Here is a 16,044-nt window from a genome sequence, read left to right on the forward strand (position 1 = left end):
CGGTTTTTAAATAGCACAGATAGTGTCGAATATTGTCAGCCGTCGGATTTCGATCGACGAGTAAAGCGTCTCGAAGATGGCATTTTTGCATGCGTGGCACGTGTAACTCAAACGACACTCATTTGCTTAGATAGTGGCTTTATCTGATTGGTGAAATTATTATTTTTCGGGGCCTAACCGCAAACGATCACTCACAACCCTCCCGCGAAAAAAAAAAAGGCTAAGGAGCAACAGAACAGGAAAATAAGCCTGCTTAGTTAAGTCATCGTCTTCTCGTTTTTCTCTCCTATTTCTCGCGTTGCAATCTCGCCGCCGGAGATCGTGTTTTCCGGCGCCGGGACCCGCTCTATCGACAAATCACCTCCGGCGGCTCTGCTTCGTACGAGGTAAGCCGTAAGCTCCTGTAGATTCCTTTTTCGTAAGCTCCACAAGAGTGATTTTGTGGGAATCAATTGTTTCTGATGAGACTGCAAATTGTTTTGCTTGATTTCTTCGTCACAAATATTAGAAAGAGAATTTCGGAATTTACAGGAATAGTCGCAATTAATTACATTACCAATTATGTGCTTTCTTTATCGAATGTTTTGGTGGTTGCATGTAGGATTGAAGCTGAGAAATTTGTTGGATTTTGGTTTAATTCACTTCCGTTTCATTATTGGCACTGCATTATGAGATTCATTGGTGAATTCATGTGTTCTATCTTTTTCTTTCGGTGGTTTGAGCTGTAGTGATGAGTTTTTATTTTATATTTGCATAATAAAACTCAGAATTCAATTTCTTGTGTTAGTGATAATGCTTATTTGCTGTTACTTGTTTTGTGTCAAAACTTCAATAATTTTCTTGCGGAGGTCCAAAGGGAGAAAAGTTGGTATTTGTGTTGACTAGCCACACAAGGACAGAACCTTTAATTTCTTAAGTCAAGACTTTTTTTTTTTTTTTTTTTTGTCGGTAAAGAATCAAATGACTTTTCTTTTCTAAAGGGAGAAAAGTTGGTATTTGTGGTGACTAGCCACACAAGGACGGAACCTTTAATTTCTTAAGTCAAGACTTTTTTTTTTTTTTTTTTTGTCGGTAAAGAATCAAATGACTTTTCTTTTCTTTTTTTCTCGCTCCATCATCAATATTATCGCCATATCCATCTGTAGCAGTTGAGAGACTCCTCAGCATTACTAGTTTGAGTATTTTACTTCCTTATGAGATTTTCTCTCACAGCCTTCATTTAAGGGTCTAATTTTAGTTTGGTATGGAACACCTTTAAGCCAGTCCTACATAAGCTTAAAGTCCGCAGACTGCTGACAAAAATCACTAGCAGCCCTTATTGGCAGTTCCTTGGTTGCCCCGAAACAAAAGACCTTGTAGAAACATGCTTAAGGGATTACTATGCTTCAATCTGCCTCTTTGGCTAAATAAAAGAGGGCCTGGAAGAGTGATTAAGAATTTAAGAGGGCGGGGCTGCTTCATAAGGTGAAGCCACTGGTATTAAATCATCGATGGAGATTACTTAACAGCGTTGGAATGACTAATATGCAATTCAATTGGCTGAGAGTTTGATGTATTGATTCGAAAACTTTCAGGCCAAAAACAGAAGAAAAGATTTGCTTATCTTTATTGCTTTTTTAGACCTATGGTGGTTTTTGGGCTTGATAATGAGTTTTTACATTGTAGGCCAACTAGGAAGCTACAATGAGTACCATGGAGGAGCCACCCAAACATTGCCCATCTAAAATGGCTAAGTTGGATAACGCATTAAAATTGGTAAATTTTTCCTCACTATCCTGTGAACGGTGAATCATTGCATTTTTTTGTGCTCAATTGTAATGCGGCCTCCCTTCTAATTAGTTTTTCCAAAAATACTGTTGATTGCACAAAAAAACACACATTCCTCTTCACAATGTCCTTGTGAATTGGTCATCTGCTGCTAAAAATATATTTGTTTGTGGATAAAATTGTACCAATTTGGGCTGAGAAATGGGTTAGTAACATGACCAGAGCTGTAGACGATGAACATACTGAAGTAGAGGGCTAACCTTCTAGGTCAATGTAACAATCTTTGGAAATTCAACAGTAGTTGTTATTCTGTTACTTCCTAGCTTTCAACCAACCCTCTTCATTTCTTTCTGCAGGCTTGGCTTAGGTGCCAAAGTTCCACACCAATCTAAACTTGGACCCTTCAATCATCTTCTTGAAAGAAAATTATGTAGAATATTTTGGAAGAGAAAAATGATAATCATTCTCATTTACTGGTCGAAAAATATATACAAGAAAAGAGATCTGTTAAGATCCTAAAAAATAGGAAAAAGATATGCCTAACTAAGGTAACTATATCAGAGAAATATTCTCCTAACAATCAGCCCTAATGTACTTCAATATACACGGTTTCTGTTTTACAATAAAATACAGCTAACTTCTAGAAGATTTTCTACACTCCCCCTCAAACTGGGCTGTATATACTCATCATGCCTAGCTTGGAACATAGTTCTTGGAAGTTAGTGCGGTGGAGTGCCTTTGTTAGGATATTTGCAGTTTGATGCCGTGTAGGAACATAGTTGAGTGAGATTATTTTGCCTTCAATCTTCTCGCTGATAAAGTGATGATCTATCTCAACATGCTTGGTCCTATCATGATGGACTGGATTCTTTGCTATGGCTATAGCTGATTGACCATCACACCTCATGTCGATAGGACCTTCTGCCTTAACTTTAAGTTCCTGCAAAAGCCTTTTTAACCACATTCCTTCACATATCCCATGCGCCAATGCTCTAAACTCGGCCTCTGCACTGCTCCGGGCAACGATTGGCTGCTTCTTGCTTCTCCAAGTCACTAAGTTTCCCCAAACAAATGAACAGTAACCTGACGTCGATCTTCGATCTGTGAACGCCCCTGCCCAATCGGCATCTGTGAATACTTCAACAGTTCTGTCTGTGGTTTTCTCGAATAACAATCCTTTGCCTGGATCTCTCTTGAGATATCGTAGGATTTGATACACAGCCTCCATGTGTTCCTCTGAAGGGTTGTTCATGAATTGACTAACCACACTTACTGAGAAGCCAATATCTGGATGAGTATGTGCAAGGTAGATTAGTTTTTCCACAAGGCGTTGATATCTACCTTTATCCACTGCTGTACCATCTGTTCGCACTCCTAATTTTGTGTTTGGATCCATAGGAGTGTCAACTGGTTTACACCCTACCATGCATGTCTCCTTGAGTAGGTCCATGACATATTTCCGTTGTGACACCAAGATACCTCTGCTTGATCTAGCCACTTCCATCCCAAGGAAATACTTCAGGTGTCCAAGATCTTTAATTTCAAATTCCCTTGAGAGTAGCTTCTTTAGGCAATCCATTTCTTCCCAATCATTACCTGTGAGGACTATGTCATCAACATACACAATCAATGCAGTGATTTTTCCATCAGTAGCATGTTTGACGAATAATGTATGATCGGCTTGACATTGAACATAGCCATCCTTCTTGAGTACTCTAGTAAATCTGTCAAACCATGCCCGAGAAGACTGTTTGAGGCCATACAAAGACAATCTGAGTTTACAGACTCTGTTGGCATTTGAATTATCTTCAAACCCTGGAGGTATTACCATGTAAACTTCTTCCTCGAGGTCTCCATTTAGGAAGGCATTTTTTACATCAAGTTGAAACAGCGGCCATTCTTGGTTTACTGCAATGGAAATGAGAACTCTGATGTTTAGCTTGGCTACTGGAGCAAATGTTCCTTGGTAGTCTATTCCATATGACTGAGTAAACCCCTTAGCCACAAGGCGAGTCTTGAACCTTTCCACACTGCCATCTGCCTTGTGTTTCACTGAGAATATCCATTTACATCCACAGCATGCTTACCTGGAGGCAGAGTAGTAATCGTCCACGTTCCATTCTTCTCAAGTGCTCTTATTTCGTCCAGAGTGGCTGCCTTCCATTCGGGTATTTGTAAAGCTTCATGGATGGAAGTGGGTATCCGGACCTAGTCTAGCTTGGACACAAAAGCTCTATAGGTTGGGGACAACTTCGCATATGACACATGATTGCGAAGAGGGTGTTGTGTACATGGTCGAATTCCTTTCCGCACTGCAATTGGGATATCCAGGTTTGAACTAGGATCTGCAAACTGCTCAGACACAGGAACAGGAGTAATTTCAGCCTTACCTTGTGTATTTTCACAGGAGGTTGGAGCCGAGGAAGAGTCCTGGTAATGCTGAGTTTGTGCAGGTTGCAGCTGAGGTTGTTCTTGGCGACATTTTCTCCTTGAGTAGACACTAATGTCCTTATCTGTTGCAGTTTGATTTGGACCAGGTCTGGGTTCTGGAACAGGGCTTGAAACTTTTTCTTGACCAGATTGGGTTTCAGGGTTGACACGAAGAGACTTGGTTGACTCAGTGAGGAGGGGCTCGGCTGACTCAGTGAAGAGGGGTGTTGTTTCTGCTGGTGGAGCCGAGGCACTCAAAATTGGACTTCTGGAACTTTCTGAATCATTTTCGAGAAGAGAATCCCACTCCCAATTATGAGATTCCATCATTCTTTGCTCCCCCTGAATAGAGGAATTGGTGTAGAATATTTGATGCTCGAAGAATGTGACGTCCATGGAATGGAAGAACCTGTTTGTGAGTGGACAGTAGCATTTATACCCCTTCTTGTTTGGTGAGTAACCCAGAAAAATACATTTGGTGGCCCTAGGATCTAGTTTCCCCCTGTTTTGTGAGTGGACATGAACAAAGGCAGAGCAGCCGAAGACCTTGAGGGGAATCTGAGTAATAAGGTGAGAGGTTGGAAAAACTTCGAGAAATGATTGCCTTGGAGTTTTGAAGTTCAGGATTCGTGAGGGCATTCTGTTTATGAGATAAGTAGCTGTGAGAACCGCTTCAACCTAGAATCTTTTGGGAACATTTGAGGTGAACAATAAAGAGCGAGCAACCTTAAGAAGATGACGGTTTTTGCATTCGGCTACGCCATTTTGTTAGGGTGTGTCGACACAAGAACTTTGATGAATAATACCGTGAGTTTGCAAATATTCTCCAAGAACAAAATTGAAAAAATCTCGGGCATTGTCTATTTTGAAAACCTGAATGTTGGTTTTGAATTGATTTTGGATCATGACATAAAATGTTTTGAATATCTGACTAGTTTAAGATTTGTCTTTCATTAGAAACACCCAACTTAGGCGTGTATGATCATCAATAAATAACAGAAACCAGCAGGCCCCGGTGACATTTACAACTCTTGAGGGACCCCATATGTCACTATGTATGAGTGAAAAAGGATGAGAGGACTTGTATGGTTGAGGTGAATAAGAACTGCGTGTGTGTTTAGATAATTGACATATATCACAATGAAAGAGTTTTGAATTTTTATTGATAAATAATTATGGAAATAGTCGTTTAAGATACAAAAAATTTGGATGACCTAGACGATAGTGCAACATCATAACAGCACTATCTTGTTTGGACAGACTCGAAGACAAGGACATACTAGGTAACTGACTCTCTGGACTGACACAAACTTTGCTGCAAAGTTTTTCTTTTTGTGAATCATCATGAGTGAGGAGATAGAGACCTGCACAAAGCTCAGCATTGCCAATCATCCTCCCCGATTCCGAATCCTGAAAAACACAAGTTTTGGCAGAAAACTTAGTAACACAGTCCAAATCACTGGTAAGTTTGCTCACAGACAGTAAATTACAGTGTAAATTAGGCACGAATAAGACTGAATGAAGAACAAGGTTCTGAGATAGGTTAACAGTGCCAATTCTAGCCACTTTAGAGCATGATCCATCGGCTACACGGACTGTGAGAGGACTCCGGCACGGACTAAATGATGTGAGCAGAGATTTATTTCCAGTCATGTGATCTGATGCGCTAGAGTCAACAATCCATGTATTTGAGAGTGTCCTGGTTGCACCAAAAACAATGGATATATTACCTCTATGAGCAGTTCTCCTGTACCAATAATAGTAGGAGTTGGCTGAGTGTTTGCTTGACTAATTAGCCTCTGAAGGACCTCAATTCGGTCCTTTGTAAATGGAGCTTGAGAGGATGCAGCAGTGAATTCTGTTGAGGCTGCATTCCCACGGTTTTCATGCTCAGCAGACCCACGGTTAGGCTTCCAGTCCACTGGTTTTCCATGGATTTTTCAGCAGGTGTCCTTGGTGTGACCTGGTTTTCGACAGTGATCACACCAAGGTCTCCCTCTACGAGGCTTGTTGTCATTCAAATGTTGAGGAGGACCACGGGCAGCATGAGCCTGGATTGAGGCATCTTCCTGTAATGGCAGCAAACCGTGAGCCACAAGGGCTGAACCTTCTGGAGTTGATAATGCCCCTGATTGTCCCAGCATTACTTTTCTTTGACTTTCTTCCCTACGAACCTCAGAAAAGGCCTCTCGAAGGCTAGGGAGAGGCTTGGTGGCAAGGATTCGACCCCGAACTTCATCGAGGGATTTGTTAAGTCCCATGAGGAATTTGAAAACCCTTTTGGTCTCCACTATTTGCCTGAATTTGGCACCATCATCAGGACATTTCCAGTCATGGGTTTCAAACAAGTCAAGATGCTGCTAGTTTCGAGTTAGGTTGGTGAAGTATGAGGTGACAGTTGTATCCCCTTGATTAAGGTCCTGAAGTGCAATTTCCACCTGAAATAATTCAGAGGTGTTCTCACTGTTGGAATATGTCTCTCGAGCGGCCTCCCAGATATCTCGAGCTGTGGAATAAAGAAGGAAATTTCCACCAATCTCTGTGGTCATAGAACTTATTAGCCAGGACATAACCATGTTGTTTTCAGAGCGCCAGAGTTTGTAGCTGGTATCGGACTTGTCAGGTGGAGCTACTGCTCCGGTGAGATAATCATCACGACCCTTGCCACTGATGAACATCATTACGGATTGAGACCATTGCAAATAATTGTGACCATTCAGTTTATGATTGGTAACAGGAATCAGATTGCTCTCACGTATAGCCGAAGTGATTGCAGGAGATGAACCAGATGGAGAAGTGATACTGGTTGAAGAGGACTGATCTGTTTCAGCCATGATTGAGACTAAAAAAAATATGAGAGCAGGAGAAATGAGCAATGGTGTGAGGATTCAACTAGAGACAACGATAAGGGACTGAACAAGGAGGGACGGCGGCAGATTTAGGGCACAGAGGGTGTCTTTGATACCATGTAGAATATTTTGGAAGAGAAAAATGATAATCATTCTCATTCACTGATCGAAAAATATATACAGGAAAAGAGATCTGTTAAGATCCTAAAAAATAGGAAAAAGATCTGCCTAACTAAGGTAACTATATCAGAAAAATATTCTCCTAACAATCAGCCCTAATTTACTTCAATATACATGGTTTCTGTTTTACAATAAAATACAGCTAACTTCTAGAAGATTTTCTACAAATTATATGCCAAATTGGATGCTCAAACTAGAAGTACTGATGAGTCTACCTGGTTTCTAGATATTGATGTGGTGATGATAGTGATGATGATGAAGATTTAGAAAGCAGAACCAAATTCTTTGACGAAAGAAAGGCTGCCAAGGTAGTGGCAACTTATCTACATACAAAGAAAAGACAGAAGTGACTCAACATTAAACTTTTGGGGTTGTGCCCTTTCTCTGTGTTCATGAGTAATATTTTCTTTCCCATTTGTGCATGTTGGTAGGAGACCACTATCGCCGTATTTAAAAGGGGCATGCCCACTTTTGAAAGAACAAATTTCTGGGATTGATGAAATTTTATTTTTTGTTACACATTGCATTACTGAACCAGCGCGTTTATGCAGGGAAAGATACAGCAGAGACTAGGAATCTTTTTTTTTTTTTTTGTAATTTTTCTCATTTGTCCATGGCATGCTTTTGGCTATTTTTATTCATCAGTAAATAAATAAATAAATAAAATCAACTTCAAAATAATTGCTTCTCCACGTGCTATTTTCTAATGTCCTTGTATTATGTCCTTACTGCTGCATAATTTAGACACGTATCCTGGATTATATCTACAACGGTAATGGATGGCTCACCTCAAACCACAAATTCTAACCCTGACAAAGTGTTAGATCCTGACAATGCTCAAACTGGGATGGCAGATAATGATCAGCGTTTTCTGCTGTTCTTCATCATGGGTACCTACTTTGGCCCTGATATCAAAGGGGAGAGCCCCCAAAAGTCAGTTTTGCAGAGAATCGCTGAGGGACTCCCACTATATACCTCTGATCAGCTGGCTGGGTCACAAATCAAAACATTGGAGATAGAACGGATATACCATTATGTTCTTAGAAAGGCTGACCAATCTTTTGTAGTTTTATTACCTTTATTGCGCCAGTTCTTCCAGGGAGATCTTCCTAAACACGTAGAAAACCCAAGTGCCAGCTACCCTCAGTTTCCCGATCTCTTTCCTCTCTCACTTCATCTACATCCACGGCACAGAAGCCAAAACAAGACTGTTGAAAACATTGTTTTTATTAACGAGCCAGAGATATTTTACATTGACCAAAAGGATATCAAAAGATTCAGGAGGCTAACTGGGCTGGAGGACTTTGTTCTTGATGAAGATGCTGCAAGGTTGCACGTTACTGATGGTGAAGTTTCACATATTGGGGAAGTTGAGGTGAATGATCCTGATGAAGATTGTGAATCTAAGAAAACAAGACGAGTAGATGAGCTGCTCGAGTTGGATGATCCTCTGAAACATGATCATCTAATGGTTCATCTCAATAGCGATCTGGTCGACAGAGCTGGCCCAGCTATGGTATTTCTTCCTTTTCCAACTAAATCAGAGTTGTCTAACATAGTAGCTGCCACTAAGAGTGGATTTGCGTTGACTGGGAGTGCAGCCATGGGGAATATGGGGCCAAGCATAGGACTCATGGACATTGGAGAATGCGAGGACTCTTACTTGTTTCGCATATCTCTTCCAGGGGTGAAAAGAGATGCAAGTGAGTTCAAGACTTGAATTCCATTGCTGAATGCACATTTACTTTTTATCTTTGAAGTTGCTTGTTTGAATTCCTTACTATTAGCTGGTTACTCTTATCAACATCGCCAAGATCTAAATGTACATAAGTAACTGAAGAGACATGCTTTTGAAAACTGAAAACTCTAATTTTAGCTTTTGTATTTAAATATCACAAGTGTTGTTTGGAGAAGGCCGTAAAAGTAATGCAGAAATAATTATCTTCTGGTCTTTTACTCATTTTGTGCTTGCATCACTTTGAGCTCTGGGATTCAAACATTTTTAAGTGATTTAGTGGAATTTATGTTGGCCAAAATCAATACTGACGTGATTCGATGTTTTTCGTTGGTTACTCGCTACAGGAGATTTCAGCTGTGAAGTTGAAAGTGATGGGAAAGTATTGATAAGAGGAGTTGCTACAACGGGTGAGAAGACAGTGTTGAGGTACTCCCAAATGTTTGAAATGCAGACGCAGAACCTCTGCCCGGCTGGGCGTTTCTCCATCTCATTTAAGCTCCCCGGTCCAGTTGATCCTCAACAGTTCTCAGGTAATTTTGGCACTGATGGGATTCTCGAGGGAATTGTTATGAAAGAGAGAGATGGTAGATCATATGAATAAGCTGGTGCCTTGTTGAATAATTAGTCGTTGTAAATTTTGCTAAAACAATCGGCTGAAAAACCTTAAATCACCATGAATGCAATGGCTATAAATCCAGCTTTACCAACTCCGTTGAGTCAACACGCTTAAGTGGTTGTCTTGCCGCTAATCCGCTAAGGTTGAGGTATAGATTTTGAATCAAAAAAACAAAAAACACGCATTACTGGCTTTTCATTAACTTGAAGAACTCCCTTCGTATAATTCGTTTTTTTTTTTTTTTTTAAAAACAGTCAACAAAAGTTTCATTTTCTGATCTTACCGATTATCAAGAGGACAATGCAGTATTGGAGTAACAACACACAAGCTTTCTTCATTTTTCCCTCTCACGTTGTAGCTTGAAACAAGCAAAAAGGTCTTCTAACTGGAAGCCATTTTCAGCTTTTCACCGAGTTGACCGCAACATTGGCATTTCCATGTCGGAAAACATTTATATTCCAACTTTCCAAGAGTCCTAAGAGCTACTATCAAAAGCGCCAGTTAAACTAAATTAGACAACGACCTCGAATCGAAAAGCGCGCGAGATAAACAAATCAAAAAAAAAAAAAAAGACAAGACTTGCTCACATACAAGAGAAATGAGATGGAAGCATTACTTATGAGGTTGATAACTTGCATTGTTTAAGTCACATTACTGGCATGGACTGATAAAAGTTAAAAACTACCCAAAAGGAGAAAAATTTTGGCTCAACCAAGACCTATGACGCCTTTGAACCATATTATCTATACATGGAGTCCGTCTGTGTTCATTCTAAAGATCTTGACTGCACCTCTTGATTGCCATTATTTCTCTGTGAGATCTCATGAGGCCGTACAGATACCTGTCACCAAGTATAAAAGCAAGTTAATAGAGGAAGAATAGCAACCAAACAAAAAAAAAAGTACATAAACAAGAAAAAGAAAAAAAGAAGCCCAACAACAACAATAAATGAAATTAGATATTTACACAACAAAAAAGCAATATAAATATGTACTTAAATTCAAGTTGAATATGCACAGGCAAAAGAGACCACACAAACATAGATGTTTAGAGTAAAAAGGAGAGGCCAAGGGCAGACAAGAGTTGGTACACGTCATTGTGAGTTCTTAAGGAGGTTTTGCAGTTGCTTTCATACAAGGGGTCTTTTAAGTGGAATTGTTGATAACACTAAATGGCAGTTTCCGTTTCGAAGTATCAACGAATCAAATGCAGTGTTTTTGTATTAGTAAGAGAAGAATCTAAAGGCTTTTAGATTAAAAAACAAAACACACACACACTGACACACCAGGTTTTGATTACAAGAAAGAGACGCACACAAGGAAACCATTAACGACATAGTTTTTCAAGTTGCTTTCAAATGCAGTGTTTTTGTATTAGTAAGAGGAGAATCTAAAGGCTTTTAGATTAAAAAACAAAACACACACACACTGACACACCAGGTTTTGATTACAAGAAAGAGACGCACACAAGGAAACCATTAACGACATAGTTTTTCAAGTTGCTTTCAAATGCAGTGTTTTTGTATTAGTAAGAGGAGAATCTAAAGGCTTTTAGATTAAAAAACAAAACACACGCACACTCACACACCAGGTTTCGATTACAAGAAAAAGACGCACACAAGGAAACCATTAACGACATAGTTTTTCAAGTTGCTTTCAAATGCAGTGTTTTTGTATTAGTAAGAGGAGAATCTAAAGGCTTTTAGATTAAAAAACAAAACACACGCACACTCACACACCAGGTTTCGATTACAAGAAAAAGACGCACACAAGGAAACCATTAACGACATAGTTTTTCAAGTTGCTTTCAAATGCAGTGTTTTTGTATTAGTAAGAGGAGAATCTAAAGGCTTTTAGATTAAAAAACAAAACACACGCACACTCACACACCAGGTTTCGATTACAAGAAAAAGACGCACACAAGGAAACCATTAACGACATAGTTTTTCAAGTTGCTTTCAAATGCAGTGTTTTTGTATTAGTAAGAGGAGAATCTAAAGGCTTTTAGATTAAAAAACAAAACACACGCACACTCACACACCAGGTTTCGATTACAAGAAAAAGACGCACACAAGGAAACCATTAACGACATAGTTTTTCAAATTAAAGCAACGTATATCATGTCAGTACAACCAGTCAAACCAACTTTTGCTACCTAGATCATAACTATCCAAATGCTTCACAACGTAAATCCGTAAAAGTAGAACAACACTAGTTTTCAAGCCAAAAGGTTACATATTCCCCTGCAATGACATGATGAAATAGCCACTTCCTTTTCCAGATTTCAGTCACAAATCAGTGGCAGATAAAAGTACAACAAACTTACACTTCTCAACTCCCATGCTTTGCCACTAACGATCCGAGGATGACTGCTGTTGATCAGAAGGCTGCTGCCACATTTGCTGAGCCATGTAGGGGTTGGGAGCCTGCTGCACATACATAGGCGGGTCCATCATAGGCTTGCCCATCATCATCCCAGAAGCCCCCACCTGAGGAGCATGCTGAGGTGGCATATAACAGTAAGGGAGAGTATCAGCAGGCCCTCCAACAGGCAAAGTGCCTCTTGGGATCGATGCAACCACTTCGTCTTTAAGATCCTCTCTTGGCACAATATCAACCAAGAAATCAAAGATGTCAGTTCTGGTAATCGCTGCTGCAATGTCGTTCTTCTGTAATGTCCTCCTTTTGTTCTCTTCAGTGTGATTCCAAGATCGCAGTGTCAATTCCAAGATGAACATCTCACATGCCCTGGCAAATATGACCGGTGCCTCAGCAGATATCATTCTTACATCCTCATCAGCCTTCATAATCTTCTTGATCCTCGCCAAGGGAAGGCTGTGATTCTTGAAATCGTTTACCTTCTCGATTTCTTGGTACTGATTCGCCCAAAATGTTTGGAGCTGCTGCTGGAGCTGCTGTTGCTGCTGCTGTTGAATGTGCTGATACGCGAGTTGGTGCTGCGCAAGCTGGGCTCCAGCAGCCTGACTGACAGACTGCATGGATCCAACTGATCCTGGAGTCGGGTTACCAGGCATCTGATTAGACTGGTACGGGTTAGCACCATATGGTAATTGACCTCCACCACCAACCATCATCATAGGTGGAGGCTGGTTATGCCCTGGGTGATCCATTCTGAATGAAGCACACTAAACGAAAACAAAAAAACAAAAACAAAAACAAAAACCGCCTTAGTTCTTCGCAAAACCAGGAACAAGGAAACAAAGAATTAGGCACAACATATATCTAATATTCCCAACTAAGTGAAAACCATAACCAACAGAAAATTGTACCTAAGCTCATTTCGACTACAAGCACTTGCTATAAATTCAAACAAAGAAGTTACAAAAACAAAAACAGTGCTTACACGGAGGGCAGCAACAAGACTTTTTCTCATCACACATTCACAAATTGCAAATTGTTAGAACATATGCTGGTTTTGGACTAAACCTAACCTTAAACCATCGATTAACCAAAAAATAAACCATTGGCTTATTAGGAAAAGAGTCAATACGTTTTTTTTTTTTTTTTTTTGATAGATACACAGAAGCAAAGAACGCCCATAATCCATGCGCACATCGACCATAAGGCCTCTAAGAGGAGGTAATTCGGATATGGGAAATTTTGTTGCTTTTTCATAAAGAACTATATATTTTTCATTAAATAATTTGAAAAGGAGAGGAAAGGAAACTTGAAGTAAAGGGCGCATATGGCTCAACAACTTCCAACGGGCACACTTACTAAAACAAATTGTTGCAAAACACAAGAAAATAAAAGGAGTGAAAAACTACAGTAATAGTACCATATTTGAAACAGAAACAATACCATATTTGACATTATAATGATGTGATCAAGGAAATAGAAATTTAAACGACCATCAATTGAATTCATACTTACATAAAAGAAAAGCAAAAAAGGGGAAAAAAAACAACAACAAGAGAGAGAAAAAAAACAACATCCAAGAAATAAATAACAACAAAAGTGCCAAAATCAAAGATCATCATGTAAAGAGATGACAAAACGAGAGAGTTTTTCTTTGTACCTCTTTCAAAAGGTCGGTGCTCTTCTTTCAACGAATTTGGAACCTGAAACGAAGAAAGAAAAACTTTTCAGAAAATAAATCCACTGGACAATGAGAATCATGGCGTCCAAAAAGCTTTTTACACTTTCTTTTACGATTTTTTTTCTGGGATTTTTCGCACAGTGAAAAGAGGATCAAAGATCCAATATTTTGGAAGAATTTTGACTTTTGTTCATATACCAAAAAAGAAAGATAAAAAAAAGGGAAATTCAGAAGCAGAGTTTGTTTCTGTTTCTGTTTTTTTTTTTTTTTTCTCCCTTTCGTAATGATTAATGTTTCTCTGCGTACGAACCTAATAGGAAAGAGACGAAAGCCAGAGAGAGAGAGAGAGCGTTTGATTCTGACTTGTAATTGTCAGAAGACACAGAACCGTAAGCTTTAATGGGCTTCCATTTGACGATTTTGCCCCTCATCGAATTTACTATATACTGTATGGTCCATTTGATCAGGTCTGTTTGGCTCCATGCAGTAAAATATTCTATCCGCATGCCAGCAATTTCAGTAATTTTTTTAGTTTATACGAGTGCGGAATGCAGTATAATGCTATGATAGTTATATTTAAAATATATTTATATATATATATGTATTATATAGTATTGTATTATATAATAAATATAAAATTTGTATGAACATATTTATACAGACATATATGGTATTATTATTTATAATATTTATATATATACATAATGTACAGAATAAAAAATAACGTTGTTGTGATCCCTGAGCATAAAACATTGATGCATATTAGATCTATTCACAATATAATGTTGTATCATGTGAAGGATTTACATATTTATAAATATATATATGCAGTATTGTAATTCAAAATATATTTACATGTATATACAAACGTATATACAATATTAAAACACTGATACTTATTAGATTCATCGTGCTCTTCTTTTTAACTGGAAGATAGGAATGTTAAGAAAAAAAATCATCTCGGAACGAATTTCATTGGCCAATTGTTACAGTTCCTGCATAGACCAGCCTGTAGTGAGTCCAGAAGACGTGAGCTTTTAAGAGTAAAGCATGCCAAAACAGATGTTTTCAAAGGCCTCAAATGACTAACTTTGGAAGACAAATTCTTCAAGTTGATAGGACTTTCAACCAAATCAAGAATGGGTGTTGAGACTTTCTCAGAGAAGAAATCATCAGCATCAGGTGCAGAACATATTCTACTTATTAGTCCATGCATCGAGAAGAAAACAGTTACTGGTTTAACTGTAAAGGCACAAAAAATGCTAGTTTTGACTTGTTAAACTACAATAACTATAGTATAGCCTAGCAATAAGTAATTGAAACAAAAACTGTTTGCTGTTAATACTATACAGCATAGGTAGTTGAAACAAAATCCGGCAACATACATGGTTACATGCCACGTTATTAAAGGCTTTATGAAAATAAAATATATTGACATAATTCTGAAATAGTAAGGGGAACATGAATGATAGGCATGTCTGTAAGAACTATTACCCAGCACTTGTTAACAACAAATGGTGTATAACATCATCATAACCGGGGGAAAAAAATGTTCAAATATAAGAAACCAAGCTTTTGGTAAATAAAAGCATTCGGTTGTAACAAACTTTATAACACTGCGGTAATATCAAATGTCAGTTAATAAATTAAGAGTAACAGTAAATTATGCAAAATACAATAAAAAAAAACAGAGTAAACAACAGAGGAAACAAATGGATATGTACAAAGTAGTAGTGTAGACAAAAAGCAACTTTTATAAATACAAATATATATAATAAAACTAAAACAAATGACAAATTAAAATATATTGGCATAAATCCCAAATAATAAGGACAACATCAATGACAGCCATATTTGCAGTAATAATTACCCGGCACATATTAACAACAAATTAAATATAACATCATCCTAACCAGAAGAGAAGAAGGTATTTTAAAATTAAAAAACCTAGTTTTTGATAAAGATAGGCGTTATATCTTAATAAGATTTAGGAAAGTTTGCAAACGTAAAATATCAGGTAATCAACTTAGAATAGAAACAGGTAACCGAGAGTAGATTAGAGAAGGAAAAAAGTAAAGTGCAGTATAAAATATTTCATATAACGAACAAACATAACATTATAAAATTATATTCCAGAATAAAGCAACCGAATTAAACTGAAGAAGTTATTACCTGATTGAGCAGACCACGGGCAAAACGATAGATGAAAGAAAGCAACGAAAATTACTGAGCAGCAGGGATAGAACAAAGATATATAAAGGAAGCGATAAGGGTAGTAAGAAACAGGTAGTATTATTATGGTCTTTAAAGAGTGGCAAAGCGAAGATAACAGAATATGGTAGACAATATAAGTAGAGAAATGTAGACAAAGCAATAGTAAAAGAGTAACATCCAGTATATATAGA

The 16,044-nt window shown here is 38.3% G+C and overlaps 1 protein-coding gene and 1 pseudogene across 3 annotated transcripts; one reads left to right on the forward strand and one right to left on the reverse strand.

Moving 5' to 3' along the window:
- Nucleotides 1-183: 183 nt before the first annotated feature.
- On the forward strand, nucleotides 184-9,655 carry LOC21385553 (increased DNA methylation 2). Of its 3 annotated transcripts, none has more exons than XM_010088438.2 (3): nucleotides 184-386; nucleotides 7,971-8,929; nucleotides 9,309-9,655. In XM_010088438.2, exons 2-3 carry the CDS (start codon nucleotides 8,002-8,004, stop codon nucleotides 9,563-9,565), a joined length of 1,185 nt encoding a protein of 394 aa, XP_010086740.1. In that variant the 5' UTR covers nucleotides 184-386; nucleotides 7,971-8,001; the 3' UTR covers nucleotides 9,566-9,655. The 3 variants fall into 3 exon arrangements, with proteins under 3 accessions (XP_010086740.1, XP_024027345.1, XP_024027387.1); XM_024171577.1 differs by lacking the exon at nucleotides 184-386 and adding an exon at nucleotides 1,717-1,755; XM_024171619.1 differs by lacking the exon at nucleotides 184-386 and adding an exon at nucleotides 7,502-7,534.
- Nucleotides 9,656-10,168: 513 nt separating this feature from the next.
- LOC112093282 lies at nucleotides 10,169-13,998 on the reverse strand (annotated as a pseudogene).
- Nucleotides 13,999-16,044: the final 2,046 nt, after the last annotated feature.

This window comes from Morus notabilis, unplaced genomic scaffold (genome assembly GCF_000414095.1).
Source record: "Morus notabilis unplaced genomic scaffold, ASM41409v2 Scaffold1929, whole genome shotgun sequence".
Classification (NCBI taxonomy): Eukaryota; Viridiplantae; Streptophyta; class Magnoliopsida; order Rosales; family Moraceae; genus Morus; species Morus notabilis.

Bases quoted from the DNA above. Each gene is read 5' to 3' on its own strand.
- LOC21385553 (XM_010088438.2), top strand. From the start codon at position 8,002: ATGGATGGCTCACCTCAAACCACAAATTCTAACCCTGACAAAGTGTTA. The intron at 8,930-9,308 runs GTGAGTTCAAGA...TACTCGCTACAG, and splicing joins AGGGGTGAAAAGAGATGCAA to GAGATTTCAGCTGTGAAGTT.